Source organism: Oncorhynchus keta, chromosome 10 (genome assembly GCF_023373465.1).
Source record: "Oncorhynchus keta strain PuntledgeMale-10-30-2019 chromosome 10, Oket_V2, whole genome shotgun sequence".
Lineage (NCBI taxonomy): Eukaryota > Metazoa > Chordata > Actinopteri > Salmoniformes > Salmonidae > Oncorhynchus > Oncorhynchus keta.
The window spans coordinates 47257301-47280295 of record NC_068430.1 but is presented as its reverse complement, the minus strand read 5'-3'; the positions used below and the strand labels follow the sequence as shown (position 1 = coordinate 47280295).

At 43.5% G+C, this 22995-nt stretch overlaps 1 protein-coding gene across 1 annotated transcript in view; it reads right to left on the bottom strand.

Moving 5' to 3' along the window:
• The window catches only part of LOC118362064 (protein disulfide isomerase Creld1), a 27735-nt gene extending 4740 nt beyond the window's left edge, over positions 1 to 22995 (bottom strand). Inside the window, exons 1-5 of the mRNA XM_035742269.2 lie at positions 22823 to 22995; positions 2314 to 2532; positions 1996 to 2079; positions 836 to 931; positions 398 to 541 (exon numbers count right to left, since the gene is read on the bottom strand). Coding sequence (XP_035598162.2) covers positions 398 to 541; positions 836 to 931; positions 1996 to 2079; positions 2314 to 2482 — 493 coding nt within the window. The 5' untranslated portion in view covers positions 2483 to 2532; positions 22823 to 22995. The remainder of the gene's footprint in view (positions 1 to 397; positions 542 to 835; positions 932 to 1995; positions 2080 to 2313; positions 2533 to 22822) is intronic.

Here is a 22995-nt window from a genome sequence, read left to right as displayed (position 1 = left end):
AGGAGATGTGAGGCATTTTGCATTTTGTGTGTGCAGTTTTGGGAATTGTGTAGAGTTTTGAAAAAAAGGAGACAGTTTTGAAAACTTGTGTAAGCAGTTGGAAAAAACTGTAATGGGCAAAAGTTGCACAATCCAGATGTGGAACGCTCAAGCCAGGTGCACACATACTACACCCTACACCCTACACCCTGCAACCTACAACTGGAGTACTTTGGGTGTTCGGTGCGGCTTCTCTTTGGTGTTCAATGTATGTTTTATAATCCCTAAAATAATTTAATTAAATAAATACAGATGGAAGGAGTGTGGGAAAGAGATGTGGGTGTGTGGATGTGTGTGTGTGTGTTGGTGTGTGCGCGCGTCAGTGCGTGGTGTGAGCATGTGTGATTAGAACACTTACCACTGGGTAGCTTTTTCTGCACACAGACGTTGTTTTTGCGTGTGAAGCCTTCAGCACAGTCACAGTGGAAAGATCCATCCAAATTGGTACAGATCTCATCCAGCCCTGAACACGCCAGAACCCGCTCACTGCATTCATCTATATCTGAGGGAGGCAGGGAGGGAAAGAGAGAGAGAGAGAGAGAGAGAGAGAGAGAGAGAGAGAGAGAGAGAGAGAGAGAGAGAGAGAGAGAGAGAGAGAGAGAGAGAGAGAGAGAGAGAGAGAGAGAGAGAGAGAGAGAGAGAGAGAGAGAGAGAGAGAGAGAGAGAGAGAGAGAAATACTTCTGGACTATGAATCAGACAGACTGACAAACATCCAGACAGAGAGACAGACAAACACACACACACTCATCCTTATACATACTTTACACATTCTCATACACAAAATAGGCCACTTACCTAAACACTTTGCTCCGGTTAGTCTGTAGCCAGCAGCACACTTCCTGCAGCGAACTGGCCCAGCACCCATACAGCCTACACAGGCCTGGTCACAGCCTGGTGGAAGACCACAATCCATCTGAATGAACTCATAACACTCATACACAGCTCACATTTCACACTAATGGGAGAGGAGATTCTGTTTCAGAGATTATAATATAATTGTATACAGCAAACTGAAGAAATCTTATGGATTCTGAATGAAATTGTATTGAACATAGAATTACACATTAAATTGAATAGGATCTCTGTGGTATTCAAGACAACTCGTATCTATCTATACAATGAAGCTCTTGATAGTCTTATGACAAATTTTCACCTTTTTAAAAATTATATAATTTAGAAACAAAAAGTTTACTCAAGGGGAAGTTAGGATTCGCCCCATAGAGTGTTTAAAATCAAATCAAATCAAATTGTATTAGTCACATGCGCCGAATACAACAGGTGAAATGCTGTTACAGTGAAATGCTTACTTTACGAGCCCCTAACCAACAATGCAGTTTCAAAAATAATACAGATAAGAATAAGAGACAAGAGATAAAAATAACAATTGCGGTTATTTGAGGTAGTATGTGCATGTGGGTACATTTACATTTACATTTAAGTCATTTAGCAGACGCTCTTATCCAGAGCGACTTACAAATTGGTGCATTCACCTTATGACATCCAGTAGGTACTAAAGTGATTATGCACAGATGACAACAGAGAGTAGCAGTCGTGTAAAAGAGGGGGTGAGGGGGAGGAGGGGCACTGCACATTGTCTGGGTAGCCATTTGACTAGATGTTCAGGAGTCTTATGGCTTGGGGGTAGAAGCTGTTTTAGAAGCCTCTCGGACTTAGACTTGGCGCTTCGGTACCGCTTGCCGTGCGGTAGCAGAGAGAACAGTCTATGACTAGGGTGGCTGGAGTGTTTGACCATTTTTAGGGACTTCCTCTGACACCGCCTGGTATAGAGGTCCTGGATGGCAGTAAGCTTGGCCCAGTGATTTACTAGCCCTTCGCACTACCCTCTGTAGTGCCTTGGTCAGAGGCCGACCAACTGCTCGGCCTCTGACCGACAGCCAATCAACTTCTGATTGGCTGTTGAAGAGGAAGAAGTGAGCTCTGGTAGCAGCACTGACCTTTGCACTGATAGTTGCCCTCTGTGTTGAAGCAGTAGGTGTTGGGGGGACACTGGCCCAGCTCTGTGCCACACTCATCTATGTCTGGAACACAACAGAAACAGATATTAATAGCAACACAACAGAACAGGTTTTGTATAAAGTACAGAACAGCAAGAATGTACATTGAAGCATTTTACATTATAAACACAAACACCAACATTTAGAAAGATATTAGATGTTTTATACATCTCTTAATTTATCTGAGACACACACACACACATAATATATATCTCTCTCTCTCTACACACACACACACACACACACAGTCCCGCTTACCTACACATGTGTTGTCATGGAGGGTCCAGCCTGTTCTGCACTCCAGACACAGGTCATTCTGAGGCCCTGAGCATTCCTTACAGGAGTCCATACAGCCTCGGACCAGAACTACCTGGGACAGCATTGAGTACAGCCCTGCAGCAAGGAGGTGCCAGCCAGTCCTCATCATATCAAGCAGCCACTGAGACAGTATGAGAGAGTGGATTGGACCACCGAGTTCTATAGGAACCAGGGGACACAGACAGGATAGTATACAGTTCTGTATTAGGTTGAACACTTACTTTAATCATTTAGATAATTAAAGGGCCAGTCTGCAATTGATACATACATTTTTTGGACATTTAAATGAATTATGCATAGGTCTACCCATTGATTGTTGTAGAATAGGTAATTGCACCTTTTGGAGCCTTTTGAGTAGTGTAACTTGGTTTTATTTCACCTATTTGTAATATGATATCCATAAATCCCCTTGTGACAGGGGGCATGGAAGCTTGTTGTCTGCAACAAGAAGGGGGAATTGAATGCAAGTTTCACCCCAAAAATGTAATTGTTAACAAAATTCTAGCCTGTCTATCTATAGGTAACAGGGTTGACCTGCTCCAATACAAAACACTAGAAAAAGGCCAAAAAGAGTAGAACCTGCTCATCAGCTTTTACACTATAGTTTCATTATTAGATGTCCGTTGTTTCTTTAGAACATTTTTTTTAATGAGAGTTCAGTTCGTCCAACGACCTTAAAATGAGGAACAGGTTTTCTTTTTTACCTTAAAATGAATCCCTAATCAACTGAAATAAATACAAATCTTCCGAAAATACTTTGTAAAAGCAACAAAATAACTACGGGTTAACAATTGTGGTGAAAATGTGGATAAATGTTGTGGTTAAGCGGGTTAAAATCTTCCTAGAAGTCACAGAAGATCCACAAAAGGGACATGTCAAAATCAGAATTTTTGCACTTTTAGCAAGTCTTCATTCATTTCAAAAATGTATTTATTGAATTTTCCATGTGGTCTATATTAGTGACCCGCTTCAGGAAACTAGGCGTTATGTCGCAAGTCATGACTTCACAGGAGAGCTGTTTGAACGTGAATTGAGAAAAAAAATCTAAATGCATTTTTTGGCAGAAATGTCTTCTCGAAAATGTGAACTTTCATGTGCCTTAATATCAAACCTGTATGCCAACTGTAAATACAGATAAAATTGCTAGATTATGAGCCTAGTTGGTTTAGCCACAGAAAAAGTGAGCAACCTTCCCGCTAGCCATGATTGGCTGAGATAATGAGTGGGCTGGACATGTCGTGAAATTAGTTTGGATTGGTCTGCCATATAGCATGCATCTGTCTATTGGAGCTTGTCAGTATGGCTAGGTAATCGTGTTAAACCCAGCTTTTTTTCAAATGCATCGCATCGTAAAACTGCATAAACCTAATGTCAAGTGAAAGTGTACTGTTAGCAAGCTAACGTTATGTGTATGCTCTCCACTTTCTGGAGGAGTGAGTTTCGAAATCAGTGGAATTCGAGTATGATAGCTAAAGAGATGGAGAAAACACCAGTTTGGATTATGTCATCAAACTAAGGGCAACTATGGATGGCATCAGACAGGAGATGTGTCCAACCGTGATGTATACTGGTAAGATAGTCTAGATAGCTACATTTTGAGAAATTGCACGTTTCTCATTTTGACAGCAAGTGGTTTCATTTCAAGGGGTATTGTTAGCTAGCTAACGCTAGCTGGCTGGGTCGCTAACTAACATTATGCATGATCTTATTCTTTGTATCTCAGACACATTTGCTTGACTAGTTATAGGCATAAAATCTGGTTGGTTAGCTACCTGCAGATTCATGCAGGGTTGTAACGTCATGAGTTTTGATTATGGTCCATTGTTTAGCTAGCTACATGTCTTAACAAAAGACTCCACTCTAATTTTGACAAAGTATTTTCATTTCAAGTTAGTGTACTGTTAGCTAACTAGCTAATGTTAGCTGGCTGGCTGGATTCATTGTTTACCTCGCTAGTTATCTAGCTATATTTCTCAACAAAAGACTCTCGTCTTAGTGTGCCAGAGTGCAGAATAACTGATACCATTTTTTAAGATCAACACCCGTTGAATTTGTCCGGTGTCAGTAAATGTCGGCAACAAAGCGTAATTAAATTGTTGCCAGCAGCACAGTTACAGTCACCAACGCTCTGTATAACATGAAAACTGCCTAACCAGCTCTGCTAGGGGGAGTAAAATGGTCAGAATGGGGTGTTCTCTCATTATGTGTCTGGAAGTAGCTAGCCAATGTTAGCCAGTTAGCTTGGGTGCTTGTCTGTCGTTGTGAGGTCAGAGCTTTCGTAACAACCCTACTTATTGGCCAGAGCTTCCAGTGTGCGCTCTGAATTTATGAACGGACAATCTGACAGCATAGTTAATGTCACCAACGCCCTGGAAAACATAACAGCTTAACTAGCTCTGCTAGAATGAGTAATGTTCAATGAGTTGTTCAATGAGTTGTTCTCTCTCTCTTAGATGAAGTAAGCTGGCAAGTTAGTACAGAATGCTTGGATCAACCCTTAAAGAGATAGGTGGGGCTAAGGCTTAAGAGGGTGTGAACACTGCTGAATGGGTGTAGACAAAGAAGGGCTCTCCAATGGTAGTACCAAAACATTGAAAGGCGATTTTATCAAAAGTGAGTTTACAAGTTGATCAACTTTCAAAGCAGAATTACTTTCCCATTGGTTCCTCAAATGCAGTGTATGAAATACAATTTTGTAGCTCTGTCTCTACTTGTTTTATTTTTTTTATTTTTTTTACCCCTTTTTCGTGGTATCCAATTGTTGTAGTAGCTACTATCTTGTCTCATCGCTACAACTCCCGTACGGGCTCGGGGGAGACGAAGGCTGAAAGTCATGCGTCCTCCAATACACAACCCAACCAAGCTGCACTGCTTCTTAACACAGTGCGCATCCAACCCGGAAGCCAGCCGCACTAATGCACCGGAGAAAACACAGTGCACCTGGCCACCTTGGCTAGCGCACACTGCGCCCAGCCCGCCACAGGAGTCGCTGGTGCGCGATGAGACAAGGACACCCCTACCGACCAAGCCCTCCCTAACCCGGGCGACGCTAGGCCAATTGTGCATCGCCCCACGGACCTCCCGGTCGCAACCAGTTACGATGCAGTACAGCGCCCTTAACCACTGCGCCACCCGGGAGGCCCTAGTCTCTACTTTTATGTAAAAACATCAATTCAAATGTTGCTACATAAGACAGAATCCAGGTGGTGAGTCACATTGTTAAAGGGCACTTCATTTAATATAAAAGGCTTTTAAAACCAATCAATCAAAAGTATTTACATCAGCAGATGTCACAAAGTGCTACACAAAAACTCAGCCTAAAACCCCAAACAGCAAGTAATGCAGATGTAGAATCACGGTGTCAAGGAAAAACTCCCTAGAAAGGCAGGAACCTAGGAAGAAACCTAGAGAGGAACCAGACTCTGAGGGGTATGCCCAGTCCTCTTCTGTCTGTGCCGGGTCGAGATAGTACATGGCCATTAAGGCCAGATTGTTCTTCAAGATGTTCAAACGTTCATAGACGACCAGCAGGGTCATTCATAGGTTGATACAGCAGGTGCGGAAGAGAGAGAGAGAGAGAGAGAGAGAGAGAGAGAGAGAGAGAGAGAGAGAGAGAGAGAGAGAGAGAGAGAGAGAGAGAGAGAGAGAGAGAGAGAGAGAGAGAGAAGGTCCCGGACAAGGTACTGTAGCACATCCGGTGAACAGCTCAGGGTTCCATAGCCAGTAGGAGAGACAAACCACCCTTGTTGTCTCTGCTTAGCTGGCTCAGCCGTGTTTAGCACTAACTGAAATTTATTTGGTGCTCTCTGGTAGCCGGAGAGTAGAGCATTGAGGTAGTCTAATCTAGAAGTGACAAAAGCATGGATTAGTTTTTATGTTAGTTTAGTTTGTGATTTTTGTTATGAATATAGAAAAAAATAGAAAAAAAAGCTGTCTGTGAAATATTCTTGATGTTTTCGTCAAAAGAGAGATCAGGGTCCAGAGTAACGCTGAGTTCCTTCACAGTTTTATTTTAGATGACTGTTCAACCATCAAGATTAGATTGTCAGGTCCAACAGAAGATCTCTTTGTTTCTTGGGACCTAGAACTACCATCTTTGTTTGTCCGAGTTTAAAAGTAACATTTTGCCGCCATCCACTTCCTTATGTCTGAAACACAGGCTTCCGGGGTAGGCAATTTTGGGGCTTCACCATGTTTCATCGAAATGAATAGCTGTGTGTTATTCGCATAGCAGTGAATGTTGACATTGTGTTTCCGAATGACGTGTCTTTGGCTATGCCGGATTAAGTGATATGACATGCTATTCTATAAAATCCTTTCTCCGTAATTAATATTACCTGATTGAGCTAATTATGTAAATGTAATTAACTAGAGAGCCGGGGCACCACAAAATAATATTTATAGAGCTGTTATCTTCCGAATAAACTCTTAAAGACCTAGTAATATTTTACATCAATAGCAGTTAATATTAATCGTCACCTTAATTCAGTCTCATCTGAAAGTTGTAAATTCTTGGTTATCTTCACAAACCCTGGCTAACCTATCACAGAAAATTACATATACACAGAATGAATCATACCTTGATTACAAATTGAGTCATAAAGGAAAACGTCCCTAGCGGGCAGAACAGATATGACAGCTGGTTACACAAAAGAAAAGGGGGCTGGGTTTGAATGAAATATAGCAGGAAGACTGAGAAACAAAGGGAGAAGCTGTGCTATCGTAAATACAGTATCTTATGTATTCTAAATTATAAATATTTACTCTGAGCTGCGATTCGGTAGGTTGGTGGTAGATGGAAGTCTGTGTTGCCCAACCGAGTCCTTTGTCCTTTGAAGAATGTCTCTGGTAGTAAATTGAATACGTTGTAGTAACGTTGTTGTGTAGTAGACGGGATACTCTGTCTGTTCTTTCCTAGCCCACGTTTGCAGCTGCTGTTGCTAACTCAACGGCTAGGAGGTATCACTTGTTAGGAATTTCATGAATAATGACGAAACAATATCTACAATTTAAATTTAACATTTACATTTAAGTCATTTAGCAGACGCTCTTATCCAGAGCGACTTACAAATTGGTGCATTCACCTTATGACATCCAGTAGAATAGTCACTTTACAATAGTGCATCTAAATCTTAAAGGGGGGGGTGGGGGTGAGAAGGATTACTTATCCTATCCTAGGTATTCCTTAAAGAGGTGGGGTTTCAGGTGTCTCCGGAAGGTGGTGATTGACTCCGCTGTCCTGGCGTCGTGAGGGAGTTTGTTCCACCATTGGGGGGCCAGAGCAGCGAACAGTTTTGACTGGGCTGAGCGGGAACTGTACTTCCTCAGTGGTAGGGAGGCGAGCAGGCCAGAGGTGGATGAACGCAGTGCCCTTGTTTGGGTGTAGGGCCTGATCAGAGCCTGGAGGTACTGAGGTGCCGTTCCCCTCACAGCTCCGTAGGCAAGCACCATGGTCTTGTAGCAGATGCGAGCTTCAACTGGAAGCCAGTGGAGAGAGCGGAGGAGCGGGGTGACGTGAGAGAACTTGGGAAGGTTGAACACCAGACGGGCTGCGGCGTTCTGGATGAGTTGTAGGGGTTTAATGGCACAGGCAGGGAGCCCAGCCAACAGCGAGTTGCAGTAGTCCAGACGGGAGATGACAAGTGCCTGGATTAGGACCTGCGCCGCTTCCTGTGTGAGGCAGGGTCGTACTCTGCGGATGTTGTAGAGCATGAACCTACAGGAACGGGCCACCGCCTTGATGTTAGTTGAGAACGACAGGGTGTTGTCCAGGATCACGCCAAGGTTCTTAGCGCTCTGGGAGGAGGACACAATGGAGTTGTCAACCGTGATGGCGAGATCATGGAACGGGCAGTCCTTCCCGGGAGGAAGAGCAGCTCCGTCTTGCCGAGGTTCAGCTTGAGGTGGTGATCCGTCATCCACACTGATATGTCTGCCAGACATGCAGAGATGCGATTCGCCACCTGGTCATCAGATGGGGGAAAGGAGAAGATTAATTGTGTGTCGTCTGCATAGCAATGATAGGAGAGACCATGTGAGGTTATGACAGAGCCAAGTGACTTGGTGTATAGCGAGAATAGGAGAGGGCCTAGAACAGAGCCCTGGGGGACACCAGTGGTGAGAGCGCGTGGTGAGGAGACAGATTCTCGCCACGCCACCTGGTAGGAGTGACCTGTCAGGTAGGACGCAATCCAAGCGTGGGCCGCGCCGGAGATGCCCAACTCGGAGAGGGTGGAGAGGAGGATCTGATGGTTCACAGTATCGAAGGCAGCCGATAGGTCTAGAAGGATGAGAGCAGAGGAGAGAGAGTTAGCTTTAGCGGTGCGGAGCGCCTCCGTGATACAGAGAGAAGAGCAGTCTCAGTTGAATGACTAGTCTTGAAACCTGACTGATTTGGATCAAGAAGGTCATTCAGAGAGAGATAGCGGGAGAGCTGGCCAAGGACGGCACGTTCAAGAGTTTTGGAGAGAAAAGAAAGAAGGGATACTGGTCTGTAGTTGTTGACATCGGAGGGATTGAGTGTAGGTTTTTTCAGAAGGGGTGCAACTCTCGCTCTCTTGAGGACGGAAGGGACGTAGCCAGCGGTCAGGGATGAGTTGATGAGCGAGGTGAGGTAAGGGAGAAGGTCTCCGGAAATGGTCTGGAGAAGAGAGGAGGGGATAGGGTCAAGCGGGCAGGTTGTTGGGCGGCCGGCCGTCACAAGACGCGAGATTTCATCTGGAGAGAGAGGGGAGAAAGAGGTCAGAGCACAGGGTAGGGCAGTGTGAGCAGAACCAGCGGTGCCGTTTCACTTAGCAAACGAGGATCGGATGTCGTCGACCTTCTTTTCAAAATGGTTGACGAAGTCATCTGCAGAGAGGGAGGAGGGGGGGGAGGGGGAGGAGGATTCAGGAGTGAGGAGAAGGTGGCAAAGAGCTTCCTAGGGTTAGAGGCAGATGCTTGGAATTCAGAGTGGTAGAAAATGGCTTTAGCAGCAGAGACAGAGGAGGAAAATGTAGAGAGGAGGGAGTGAAAGGATGCCAGGTCCGCAGGGAGGCGAGTTTTCCTCCATTTCCGCTCAGCTGCCCGGAGCCCTGTTCTGTGAGCTCGCAATGAGTCGTCGAGCCACGGGGCGGGAGGGGAGGACCGCGCCGGCCTGGAGGATAGGGGACATAGAGAGTCAAAGGATGCAGAAAGGGAGGAGAGGAGGGTTGAGGAGGCAGAATCAGGAGATAGGTTGGAGAAGGTATGAGCAGAGGGAAGAGATGATAGGATGGAAGAGGAGAGAGTAGCGGGGGAGAGAGAGCGAAGGTTGGGACGGCGCGATACCATCCGAGTAGGGGCAGTGTGGGAGGTGTTAGATGAGAGCGAGAGGGAAAAGGATACAAGGTAGTGGTCGGAGACTTGGAGGGGAGTTGCAATGAGGTTAGTGGAAGAACAGCATCTAGTAAAGATGAGGTCGAGCGAATTGCCTGCCTTGTGAGTAGGGGGGGAAGGTGAGAGGGTGAGGTCAAAAGAGGAGAGGAGTGGAAAGAAGGAGGCAGAGAGGAATGAGTCAAAGGTAGACGTGGGGAGGTTAAAGTCGCCCAGCACTGTGAGAGGTGAGCCGTCCTCAGGAAAGGAGCTTATCAAGGTATCAAGCTCATTGATGAACTCTCCGAGGGAACCTGGAGGGCGATAAATGATAAGGATGTTAAGCTTGAAAGGGCTGGTAACTGTGACAGCATGGAATTCAAAGGAGGCGATAGACAGATGGGTGAGGGGAGAAAGAGAGAATGACCACTTGGGAGAGATGAGGATCCCGGTGCCACCACCCCGCTGACCAGAAGCTCTCGGGGTGTGCGAGAACACGTGGGCGGACGAAGAGAGAGCAGTAGGAGTAGCAGTGTTGTCTGTGGTGATCCATGTTTCCGTCAGTGCCAAGAAGTCGAGGGACTGGAGGGAGGCATAGGCTGAGATGAACTCTGCCTTGTTGGCCGCAGATCGGCAGTTCCAGAGGCTACCGGAGACCTGGAACTCCACGTGGGTCGTGCGCGCTGGGACCACCAGATTAGGTGGCCGCGGCCACGCGGTGTGGAGCGTTTGTATGGTCTGTGCAGAGAGGAGAGAACAGGGATAGACAGACACATAGTTGACAGGCTACAGAAGAGGCTACGCTAATGCAAAGGAGATTGGAATGACAAGTGGACTACACGTCTCGAATGTTCAGAAAGTTAAGCTTACGTAGCAAGAATCTTATTGACTAAAATGATTAAAATGATACAGTACTGCTGAAGTAGGCTAGCTGGCAGTAGCTGCGTTGTTGACACTACACTAATCAAGTCGTTCCGTTGAGTGTAATAGTTTCTGCAGTGCTGCTATTCGGGGCTAGCTGGCTAGCTAGCAGTGTTGTTTACGTTACGTTGCGTTAAAAGAACGACAATAGCTGGCTAGCTAACCTAGAAAATCGCTCTAGACTACACAATTATCTTTGATACAAAGACGGCTATGTAGCTAGCTATGTAGCTAGCTACGATCAAACAAATCAAACCGTTGTACTGTAATGAAATGAAATGAAAATGTGATACTACCTGTGAATGCGACCGGGTTGTTGAGTTCTATTCAGTAGACGTTGGCTAGCTGTTAGCTGTTAGCTGTTGGCTAGCTAGCAGAGTCTCCTACGTTAAGGACGACAAATAGAACTTTAACTAATGAACCTTATCCTCTGTTTTATTATATCTGATTAATAATATTAATTCATAAGGAAGGGATTGTGGAGCATGAAACAGGGGGTAATTAAATAAAATAAATACCATTCCAGCCAGGTTGGAGAAGACTGGAATTGTGGATTTTTAAGTAAGCAAAAAGGGTCGTTAACCTATGGTTGAACCGACTCAACTTAGCTCTGGGATGTTTAGATAAGGCAGAGAGTGTTTTCCTGGGTTTTCCATTATCTGAAACTGTCTTCTAAATAGTGATGGGTGAAGGTGAAGATTCCAGAAGTTAATAGATAAGTGTGTGTCTGGACTGAGCGAGCTAGTGGTTTGGAATGAACTTTTCAACTTGTTGGGTCCTGGTTGATAGTAGGAAAAACGTTTTATAACCTATGATGTCACATTTTGTATATAAACTGTTATTCGTGGTTACATGACAGCGCGCTCCGAGAATAAATACTATTATATCTCATTTTTATAAGACTGGTCTCTGTCTATTTTATGCAAATAGGAATCTTACAAATTCTTTTAAATAGACTGAGTGATTTAATTCATGTATAATTAATAGGAATTATGAAATTCCAGTGACACACTTCTGTAGTGAATAAGAGTTCAAAGTTCATACTATTCGCAACCAAATCTCACGCGGAGGTTGGCTTAGTTCTGTAGTTGACATGTTAATCCTTTTAACGCAGAGTCTGCAGACCTCACGTACTTGGAACAGGAGGTTAAATTTTCATCAAGGCTTTATATAGTGGAGCGAGAAGGGTGTGTTTGAAAAGTTTTATAACCATGTCTCTTCACAGGGGCGGGCCACTGATTGAGCAGAGCCCTAACCTTATGAAAACCAAAATATCTCATTTGGAAGCTAAAATTACATTTAATCTCTTCACCAATAATTTTATATTCAAACATTTAAATTGAACAACAATTCCATGTGAATCCGATAACTACAATGTGCAGACTTTCCACAGTAGAGTTTGTCATTCTATTATCGATGAGAATGTCTCAGATGACAACCGAACTGACATCATATTCATTAAGTACCACTGCATATGTTCAATTGGTCGGATTACCAGAATATAGTTCATTTCCCCCCACCTTCTGATGTTCCCAGAAACTCTATGTTAACCAAGGGATTTTCAAATGTCACATCAAGTAGGGTAGAGAGAGGAAAAAGGCAGGAAGAGGTATTTATGACTGTCATAAACCTACCCCCAGGCCAACGTCATGACAGACGTCACCAAGAGGTAGAATATATAGTGAAAAAAATATTGGTCCAAAAACAGAACCTTCAGGGGCGTCGAAACACACAATTGATTTGTCCGAGGACAAACCATCTACAGAGACAAACTGATATATTTTCAACAGATAAGATCTAAACAAGGCAAGAACTTGTCCATGTAGACCAATTAGGGTTTACAATCTCTCCGAAATAATGTGGTGATCGATGGTGTCAATAGCAGCACTAAGGTCTAGGAGCACGAGCAAAGATGCAGACCACTGGTCTGACGCCATTAAAAGGTCATTTACCACCTTCACAAGTGCAGTCTCAGTGCTCTGATGGGGTCTAATACCAGACTGAAGTGTCACGCATACATTATTTGTCTTCAGGAAGGCTGTGAGTTGCTGCGTAACAGCTTTTTCCAAAATTTTGAGAGGAATGGGAGATTAAATATAGGCCGAAAGATTTGTACATTTGGTTTGACTTTTTCAAGGGAGGCTTTGTTACTGTCACTATTAGTGAGTTTGGTACACATCCGGTGGATAGGGAGCCATTTATTACAGGAAGTAGCTCTTTCAGTGGTTTAGTTGTTATAGGGTTCAGAATGCAGCTTGAAAGTTTAGAGGCCATAACTGTTTTCATGAATGTGTTTAGAGATACAGAATTTAAAACACTTTAGTGTCTCCATTGATCCTAGGTTCTGGCAGTTCTGTACACTCAGGACACCTGAGTTTTGGAGAAATACGCAGATTCAAAGAGGAGTCCATAATTTGCTTTCTAATGATCATGATCTTTTCATCGAAGAAGTTCATAAATTCATCACTGCTGAAGTGAAAGGCATCCTCTCTTGGGGAATCCTGCTTTTGATTTAGTTTTGTGACAGTATAATTTAAAAAAATATTGTTCTTATTCTCCTCAATTAGTTTGGAAAAATCGGATGATCGAGCAGCAATATCGCATTGTACTGTCTTTCCAAGCTAGACGGAAGTATCCAGTTTGGTGGAGCGCGATTTCCATTCCAATTTTCTGGAAGAATGCTTCAGGGCCCTGTATTTTCTGTAGACCAGGGATCAAATTTCTTGTGACAAATTATTTATGTTTTTAGGGATGCGACTGCATCTAGGGTATTACACAAGGTTCAATTTAGATCCTCAGTTAGGTGATTAAACGATTTTTGTACTCTGACGTCCTTGGGTAGGTGGAGGGAGTCTGTAAGGGCATCTAGGAATCTTTTGGTTGTCTGAGAATTTATAGCACAGCTTTTGTTGATCCTTGGTTGGGGTCTGAGCAGACTATTTGTTGTGATTGCAAACGTAATAAGAGTGGGGTCCGATAGTCCAGGATTATGAGGAACAACATTTAGATCCACAATATGTATTCCATGGGACAATACTAGATCCAGGTTTTGACTGTGGCAATAAGTAGGTCCAGAGACATGTTGGACAAAACCTACTGAGTCGATGATGGCTCCGAAAGCCTTTTGGAGTGGCTCTGGACTTTTCCATGTGGATCTTAAAGTCACCAAAATGTTTTATATTATCTGCCATGACAACAGGGTCTGACAGGAATTCAGGGAACTCCGTGAGGAACACTGTATATGGCCCAGAAGGCCTCTAAACAGTAACTATAAAAAGTGATTGAGTAGGCTGCATATATTTCATGACTAGAAGCTAAAAATAGAAAAACGCAGTCATCTTTTTGGGGGGTAAATGGCAAATATACTGTCTTAAATGTTAGCAACACCTCCGCATTTACGGGATATGCAGGGGATATGGTCACTAGTGTAACCAGGAGGCCTCATTTAACCTCTCTAGGGTATGTGGGATGCTAGCGTCCCATCTGGCCCAGTGAGGTTGCAGAGCGCCAAATTCAATTACAGAAATGCTCATTATAAAAATTCAGAAAACAAAACATATTTTACATAGGTTTAAAGATTAACTTCTCGTTAAACCAACCACAGTGTCATATTTATGAAATGCTTTTCGGCAAAAGCATACCTAGCCCAGAACATACCTAGCCCAGAACATAGCCCAGTTGACAAGTTATTACAAACAGTAACCAGCCAAGCAGAAGCATTACAAAACTCAGAAATAGAGATAAAATGAATCACTTACCTTTGATTATCTTCATATGGTGGCAATCAGAAGACATTCATTTACTCAATAAATGTTCCTTTTGTTCGATGAAATCTCTTTATATCCAAAAACCTCCGTTTTGTTAGCACATTTTCTTCAGTAATCCACAGGCTCAAACTCAGTCAAAACAATCAGACAAAAAATCCAAATTGTATCCGTAAAGTTCATAGAAACATGTCAAACGATGTTTATATTCAATCCTCAGGTTGTTTTTTTTAGCCTAAATGATCTATAATATTTCAGCCTGACAATAATGTTGTCAATATAAAAGGTAAACAAGAAATGCACATGCGCCTGAAAAAACTCTGCGTCACATTAGGGTCCACTCGTTCAGACTGGTCTTACTCCCTCATTTATAAGAATACAAGCCTGAAACGATTTCTAATGACTGTAGTCTAGTGGAAGGCATAGGACATCTATGGACATCTAGTGGAAGGCATAGGAACTGCAAATGGAGTCCTAAGTCAATGGATACTGTAATGGCATTGAATAGAAACCTACAAAACAAAACAAAAAAGTACTTCCTGAATCGATTTTTCTCAGATTTTCGCCTGCTTAATCAGTTCTGTTATACTCACAGACATTATTTTAACATTTTTGGAAACTTTAGTGTGTTTTCTATCCAAATCTACCAGTTATATGCATATCATATCTTCTCGGCCCGAGTAGCAGGCCGTTAGATTTGAGCATGCTTTTCATCTAAAATTCCGAATGCTGCTCCCTACCCTAGAGAGGTTAACACAGTAAATTCATCAGACTTGAGCCATGTTTCAGTCAGGCCAATCACATCAAGATTATGATCAGTGATTAGTTCATTGACTTTAACTGCCTTGGAATTGAGGGATCTAACATGAATTAGTCCTATTTTGAGATGTGAGAGATCACAATCGCTTTCAATAATGACAGGAATAGAGGAGGTCTTTATTCCAGTGAGATTGCTAAGGAGAACACCGCCATGTTTAGTTTTGCTCAACCTAGATCGAGGCACAGAAACGGTTTCAATGGGGATAGGTGAGCTGACTAAACTGACTGTGCTAGTGGCAGACACCACTTACCTGGAGTTTGAGCCCAGACAGTGGCTCGGTTGGATGTTGTCCTTGATGATCTTTATGGCCTTCCTGTGACATCGGGTGGTGTATGTGTCCTGGAGGGCAGGTAGTTTGCCCCGGTGATGCGTTGTGCAGACCTCACTACCCTCTGGGGAGCCTTACGGTTGTGGGCGGAGCAGTTGCCGTACCAGGAGGTGATACAGCCCAACAGGATGCTCTCGATTGTGCATCTGTAGAAGTTTGAGTGCTTTTGGTGACAAGCCGAATTTCTTCAGCTGTGCCTTCTTCACAACGCTGTCTGTGTGGGTGGACCAATTCAATTTGTCTGTGATGTGTACGCAGAGGAACTTAAAACGTACTACCCTCTCCACTACTGTCCCATCGATGTGGATAGGGGGGTGCTCCCTCTGCTGTTTCCTGAAGTACTCCTTAGTTTTGTTGACGTTGAGTGTGAGGTTATTTTCCTGACACCACATTCCGAGGGCCCTCACCTCCTCCCTGTAGGCCGTCTTGTCGTCGTTGGTAATCAAGCATACCACTGTAGTCCACAAACTTGATGATTGGGTTGGAGACGTGCATGGCCACGCAGTCGTGGGTGAACAGGGAGTAAAGGAGAGGGCTCAGAACGCACCCTTGTGGGGCCCCAGTGTTGAGGATCAGCGGGGTGGAGATCTTGTTACCTTCCCTCACCACCTGGGGGCGGCCCGTCAGGAAGTCCAGTACCCAGTTGCACAGGGTGGGGTCGAGACCCAGGGTCTCAAGCTTGTTGACGAGTTTGGAGGGTACTGTGGTGTTAAATGCTGAGCTGTAGTCGATGAACAGCATTCTCACATAGAGGTATTCCTCTTGCCCAGATGGGTTAGGGCAGTATGCAGTGTGGTTGAGATTGCATCGTCTGTGGACCTATTTGGGCGGTAAGCAAATTGGAGTGGGTCTAGGGTGTCAGGTAGGGTGGAGGGGATATGGTCCTTGACTAGTCTCTCAAAGCACTTCATGATGACGGAAGTGAGTGCTACGGGCCGGTTGTTGTTTAGCTCAGTTACCATAGCTTTCTTGGGAACAGGGACAATGGTGGCCCTCTTGAAGCATGTGGGAACAGCAGACTGGGATAAGGATTGATTTAATATGTCCGTAAACACACCAGCCAGCTGGTCTGCGCATACTCTGAGGATGCGGCTGGGGATGCCGTCTGGGCCTGCAGGCTTGCGAGGGTTAACACGTTTAAATGTTTTACTCACGTCGGCTGCAGTGAAGGAGAGTCTGCATGTTTTGGTTGCGGGCCGTGTCAGTGGCACTGTATTGTCCTCAAAGCAGGCAAAAAAGTGATTTAGTCTGCCTGGGAGCAAGACATCCTGGTCTGTGACAGGGCTGGTTTTCTTTTTGTAATCCGAACATCGTTGGTGCCGACATGGATAACAATATCCCCATACTCTCTACACTCGCCAGTTTTAGCCTTCTTCAGATTAGCCTTAACGTCGGAAGCCCTGCCCCCTGGTAAAAGGTGTGTGATCGCTGGATGACTTTTTTAAAGTCTAATATTGCGGGTAATGGAGTCGCCAATGACTAGGGTTTTCCATTTGTCAGAGCTAATGGTGGGAGGCTTCGGCGGTTGAAAGTTTATATTGGCTGAGCATGCCGACAGCATTTCTTTCAAGAAGCCTTGAGAAAATTGTCCGGCTGCGGGGACTGTGCGGGGGGATTTAAAGTAATATCTGTACTTTTTCAGATAACAAGCTGTTTCATCCTTTCCTACACTTAAATAACCCTTACCTAATGATTGCATTTGAAGCTGGGCTTTCAACACGGCTATCCTCACCAAAAGGCGATAGTTCTCCTGTATATTATGAGTACATGGACTGCAATTAAATGGCGTAGTGTTAATGTTACTACTTAGCTTTTTCGGCTGGTGTAGGTCCTGTAGAACCATGTTCAGATAAAGCATCCGGTGTGAAATAGTTGAATTAAAAACGTTGAGCAAGGGAAAAACTAAGTGTACATAAATGTGTTAAATGCAGATTTAAATTAAATCTGAAAAGTTTGGCAGGTAGCCAAGTACCATCAAACAGCACAAAGGCACGGAGACAAGTCCGGAACTTGTGACACAATTTCTACTTAAAATATCAAAGGGAAACAAAAAGGCACTCATTTCATGGAACGACTCCAAATTTTAATGCCTCATGAGTTCAAGACTCTATTCAATCTTAATCACCGAAGCATTAGAGATTGTGCTATAGAAACGTAAAGTTGATTTCTGATTGAGCCTCTGCTGCAGAGGATAAGTTAATTCGTTACCAGCCGCAGAAATTGCAGCCCAAATCAATGCTTCACAGATTTCAAGTTACAGACACATCTCAACATCAATGGTTCAGAGGAGACTGTGTGAATCAGGCCTTCATGGTCGAATTGCTGCAAAGAGACCACTAAGAAAGGACACCAATAAGAAGAAGAGACTTGCTTGCGCCAAGAAACACGAGCAACGGACATTAGACCGGTGGACATTGTCCTTTCGTCTGGAGTCCAAATTGGAGATTTCAGGTTCCAACCGATGTGTCTTTGTGAGACGCGGTGCGGGTGAACGGAGATGGTGCGGGTGAACGGATGATCTCCCCATGTGTGGTTCCCACCGTAAAGCATGGAGGAGGAGGTGTTATGGTGAGGGGTGCTTTGCTGGTGACACTGTCTGTGATTTATTTAGAATTCAAGGCACACTTAACCAGAATGGCAACCACAGCGTTATGCAGCAATATGTCATCCCAGCTGGTTTGGGCTTAGTGGGACTATCATTTGTTTTTCAACAGGACAATGACCCAAAACAGTGTGCAAAGCTGTTATCAAGGCAAAGGGTGGCTACTTTGAAGAATCTCAAATATAAAATATATTTTGATTTGTTTAACACTTTTTTAAAACACTTTTGGTTAATACATGATTCCATGTGTTATTTCATAGTTGTGATGTCTTCACTATTATTCTACAATGTAGAAAAAAAAAATGGAAAAAAAATAAAAATAAAGAAAAACTCTTGAATTGAGTAGGTTTTTCTAAAACTTTGGACCGTTAGTGTGTGTCTATGAATTTCAAATCAAAATTAAATCAAATTGTATTTGTCACATGCGAAACGCGTGTATAATATAAATTATAAGTGTTGAGTAAAAAATAGACGAAGAGAAGTAACAAATAATTAAACATCAGCAGTAGAATAACAATAGCGAGGCTATATACAGGGGGTACCGGTACCGAGTCAATGTGAGGGGCACCTGTTAGTCGAGGTAATGGAGGTAATATGTACATGTAGGTACGGTTAAGCTGACTATGCATAGATAATAAACAATGTATGACCATATTAGAGAGACATATTTCCCTCAGATTACACAGATCCACAAAGAATTCGAAAACAAATCCAATTTTGAAAAACTCCCATATCTACTGGGTGAAATTCCACAGTGTGCCATCACAGCAGCAAGATTTGTGACCTGTTGCCACGAGAAAAGGGCAACCAGTGAAGAACACACACCATTGTAAATACAACCCATATCTATGCTTGTTTATTTTATCTTGTGTCCTTTACCATTTGTACATTGTTAAAACACTGTATATATATATAATATGACATTTGTAATGTCTTTATTGTTTTGAAACTTCTATATGTGTGATGTTTACTGTAATTTTTATTGTTTATTTCACTTTATATATTCACTTTATATATTATCTGCATGGAGGAGTGGGCCAAAATCCCTGCTGCAGTGTGTGCAAACCTGGTCAAGAACTACAGGAAACGTATGATCTCTGTAATTGCAAACAAAGGTTTCTGTACCAAATATTAAGGTATGCTTTTCTGATGTATCAAATATTTATGTCATGCAATAAAATGCTAATTAATTACTTAATTAATTAATTATTTCAGTCTCCTGAGGGGGAATAGATGTTTTTGTGCCCTCTTCACATTTGTCTTGGGGTCTTTGGACCAAGATAGTTTGTTGGTGATGTGGACACCAAGGAACTTGAAGCTCTCAACCTGCTCCATTACAGCCTCGTCGATGAGAATGGGGGCGTGCTCAGTCCTCCTTTTCCTGTTGTCCACAATCATCTCCTTTGTCTTGATCATGTTGAGGGAGAGGTTGTTGTCCTGGCACCACATTGCCAGGTCTCTGATCTCCTTCCTACAGGCTGTCTCATCGTTGTCGGTGATCAGGCCTACCACTGTTGTGTCTTTGGCAAACTTGATGATGGTGTTGGAGTGGTGTTTGGCCATGCAGTCATGAGTAAACAGGGAGTACAGGAGGGGACTGAGCACACACCCCTCAGGGGCCCTCGTGTTGAGGATCAGTGTGGCGAATGTGTTGTTACTACCTATCCTTACCACCTGGGGGCGGCCCGTCAAGTCCAGGATCCAGTTGCAGAGGGAGGTGTTTAGTCCCAGGGACCATAGCTTAGTGATGAGCTTTGAGGATACTATGGTGTTGAATGTTGAGCTGTCGTCAATGAATAACATTCTCACATAGGTGTTCCTTTTGTCCAGATAGGAAAGGCAGTGTTGAGTGCAATATAGCTTGCATCATCTGTGGATCTGTTGGGGCAGTATGCAAATTGGAGTGGGTCTACGGTTTCTGGGATAATGGTGTTGATGTGAGCCATGACCAGCCTTTCAAAGCACTTCATGGCTACAGACATGAGTGCTACTGGTCGGTAGTCATTTAGGCAGGTTACCTTAGCATTCTTGGGCACAGGGACTATGGTGGTCTGCTTGAAACATGTTGGTATTACAGACTCAGTCAGCAACAGGTTGAACAAGTTAGTGAAGACACTTGCCAGTTGGTTAGCGCGTGGTCAGAGTACACGTCCTGGTAATCCATCTGGCCCTGCGGCCTTGTGAATGTGGACCTGTTTAAAGGTCTTACTCACATCGGCTAGGGAGAGCGTGATCACCCAGTCATATGGAACAACTGATGCTCTAATGCATGAGACAAAAATGACAAAAAAGTGTTACTTGCCTCAAAGCGAGCATAGACGTAATTTAGCTTGTCTGGTAGGCTCGTGTCAATGGGCAGCTCGTGGCTGTGCTTCGCTTTGTAGTCTGTAATAGTTTGCAAGCCCTGCCACATCCGATGAGCGTTTGAGTCGGTGTAGTATGATTCAATCTTAGTCCTGTATTGACGCTTTGCCTGTTTGATTGTTCGTCGGAGGGCATAGCGGGATTTCTTATAAGCTTCCGGGTTAGAGTCCCGCTCCTTGAAAGTGGCACCTCTACCTTTTATTCCAGTGAGTATGTTGCCTGTAATCCATGGCTGCTGGTTGGGGTATGTACATACGAATTTGAGAGTGGTTACATTTTTTACTGCAGATTTCCCCTCTAAAGTGGAGTTATTGCTTTTTTAATTTGAATTCAATTAATGTTACTGTAGATCAGGGTTGGGTAGGTTACTTTCTAAATGTAATCCATTACAGTTACTAGTTACCTCTCCAAAATGGTAATTAGTAACATAATCTGATTACTTTCCCCTTCAGAGGCATTAGAAGAATACAAGAAGCATCCATCAAATGCACCTGGTGTGTCATAGTGGTCTTTGACTTGTGGTCAGACTTGCTCAGGTGGAACAAACTTAGGGCCCGATTCAATCAGATCTGCTTTAGCCGACATCCACATAGCTGATGTTTTGACGGTGTCAGAGGTGGAACTGCGTTAGAGCTCCTGGCATTATACCTAAAGCAGACATTGCCATTGGCTGCTAGTAACTGAAAGGTCGCTGGTTTGAATTCCTGAGCCGGCAAGGTGGAAAAATCCTCCGTTCTGCCCTTGAGCAAGGAAGTTAACACCCCAACAACACCTGCTCCCCAGGCACCGATGACATGGACATCGATTAAGGCACTTTCTCGTTCTATGTCTATCAAGTGGGAGGGCTGTGGCTTCGTGATGATCACAAGAGCAGTTGATCACCAACTCAGAGCACTGCACAGGCATGAATTTAAAGCCCGAGCCCTAACCATGCCCCCAAAGCTCAGGCTGGCCCTCCCCAAAACCCAAAATAACTGCCTCCTTAGTAAATCTATTAGCTGCTTCTCTCTGTCTGTCACTCGCTCCTTGCGCACAGCTTGATCTGTTTATTGTGGCTCTGAGACTGAGTAACCATGGTAATTGCTCTTCTTGGGTTGCTCTGCTCAATGAAAAGACACAAGAGAGTAGTTAGCTGTTAGCTACTTTTCATCGCTCGAAACTCTGACAAAACTCAAGGAACATGATTATTTTCTGTAAAATAATCTCTCCTGTTTTATATTTGATGAGATTGGAGCACATCTGACACAATGTTATGATATTACCTAGATGTGACTGTACTGTGCAGCAGAGCACGAGCAAATGGCTCAGCTTAAACATTTTTGTGATCAATTTAGTGATACCTGAGGCCTGCCCGTACTTTAGTTATTGATGGAAAAACAGGCCCTACCCCGCCCTAACCCGATGTATAATGTCAGGGCCCGTCGGGCTCAGATCATGTAGCCGAGCTCTATTCTACCTCCGATACTGCAAAAACGTCAGGGATGCGGTTGTAGGTTATTGCCCTTAAACACTTCAACTGATTGAATCTAGGCCTTAAAGGGGCAATCTGCAGTTTGCTACATCCATTTTTGGACTTGTGAGTTAATGATATGTACCAATTGATTCTTGGAGAATATATCTTGTAAATGCCTCATGAACTAAGTTCAACTGTCGTACTCCATAAGAACCCAAAGTATTGAATTGTTTTACTCCAATGCTTGTCAGTAAAAGTATATGTAAACAAACACTGTATGGCCTAAAAACAAAACTATAATTTTTATATCATGGATGGTCAGCCTTTGCATTAATTTATTTGTATTTTTTTATTTTATTTTACCAGGTAAAATTTACAGCAACGACCTACGTAATAATTACAGGGGAGAGAAGGAGGATGAATGAGCCAATTGGAATGAGTCAATTCATAGCTCTGTCTATGAAATTGAGAGTGGTTACATTTCTCCAGCACCATCCCTCAGCTTTTTACCAAAACAGGCACAGGGAGTTCAGTTTGTTATTGTTTCGACTGCTGATTGGCACTTTAACATTGCACCTTTTTTCAATGCTGAATTGAATGTAATTGAGAATACTGAAAGTGTCATAATTTTGTTCAGCAAACATCCTTTCTGAATTTAAAAGTATCCAAGAAGAAATCATGTAGTTTTTCCAAATGTAATCAGTTACTCCCCAACCCTGCTGTAGAAAGTATAATGAGTGTTATTGTCAGTAACCACAAACAACTAAGGAAAAAAGCTCCATGCAATTCTGTGCAACTTGACAACACTGTAGAACACATGGACTATTTTTTGTAAATTACCTTGAAAAGTTCACACTATATTTACCTCTAAGTTTTTCGACGCTGAGCGTGAACAGCAAACGGTTTTGTCCGAAGGCACCCTTCAAATGAATGACTGAACTGTGCAAGTCTGTGTGGGACCGCCGTCTTTCTACTCTGTTGAGTTCAGCTGTCGTCGTTCTTGTTGCTCATCGGATCTGGTTTGCATTCAGACAGGCT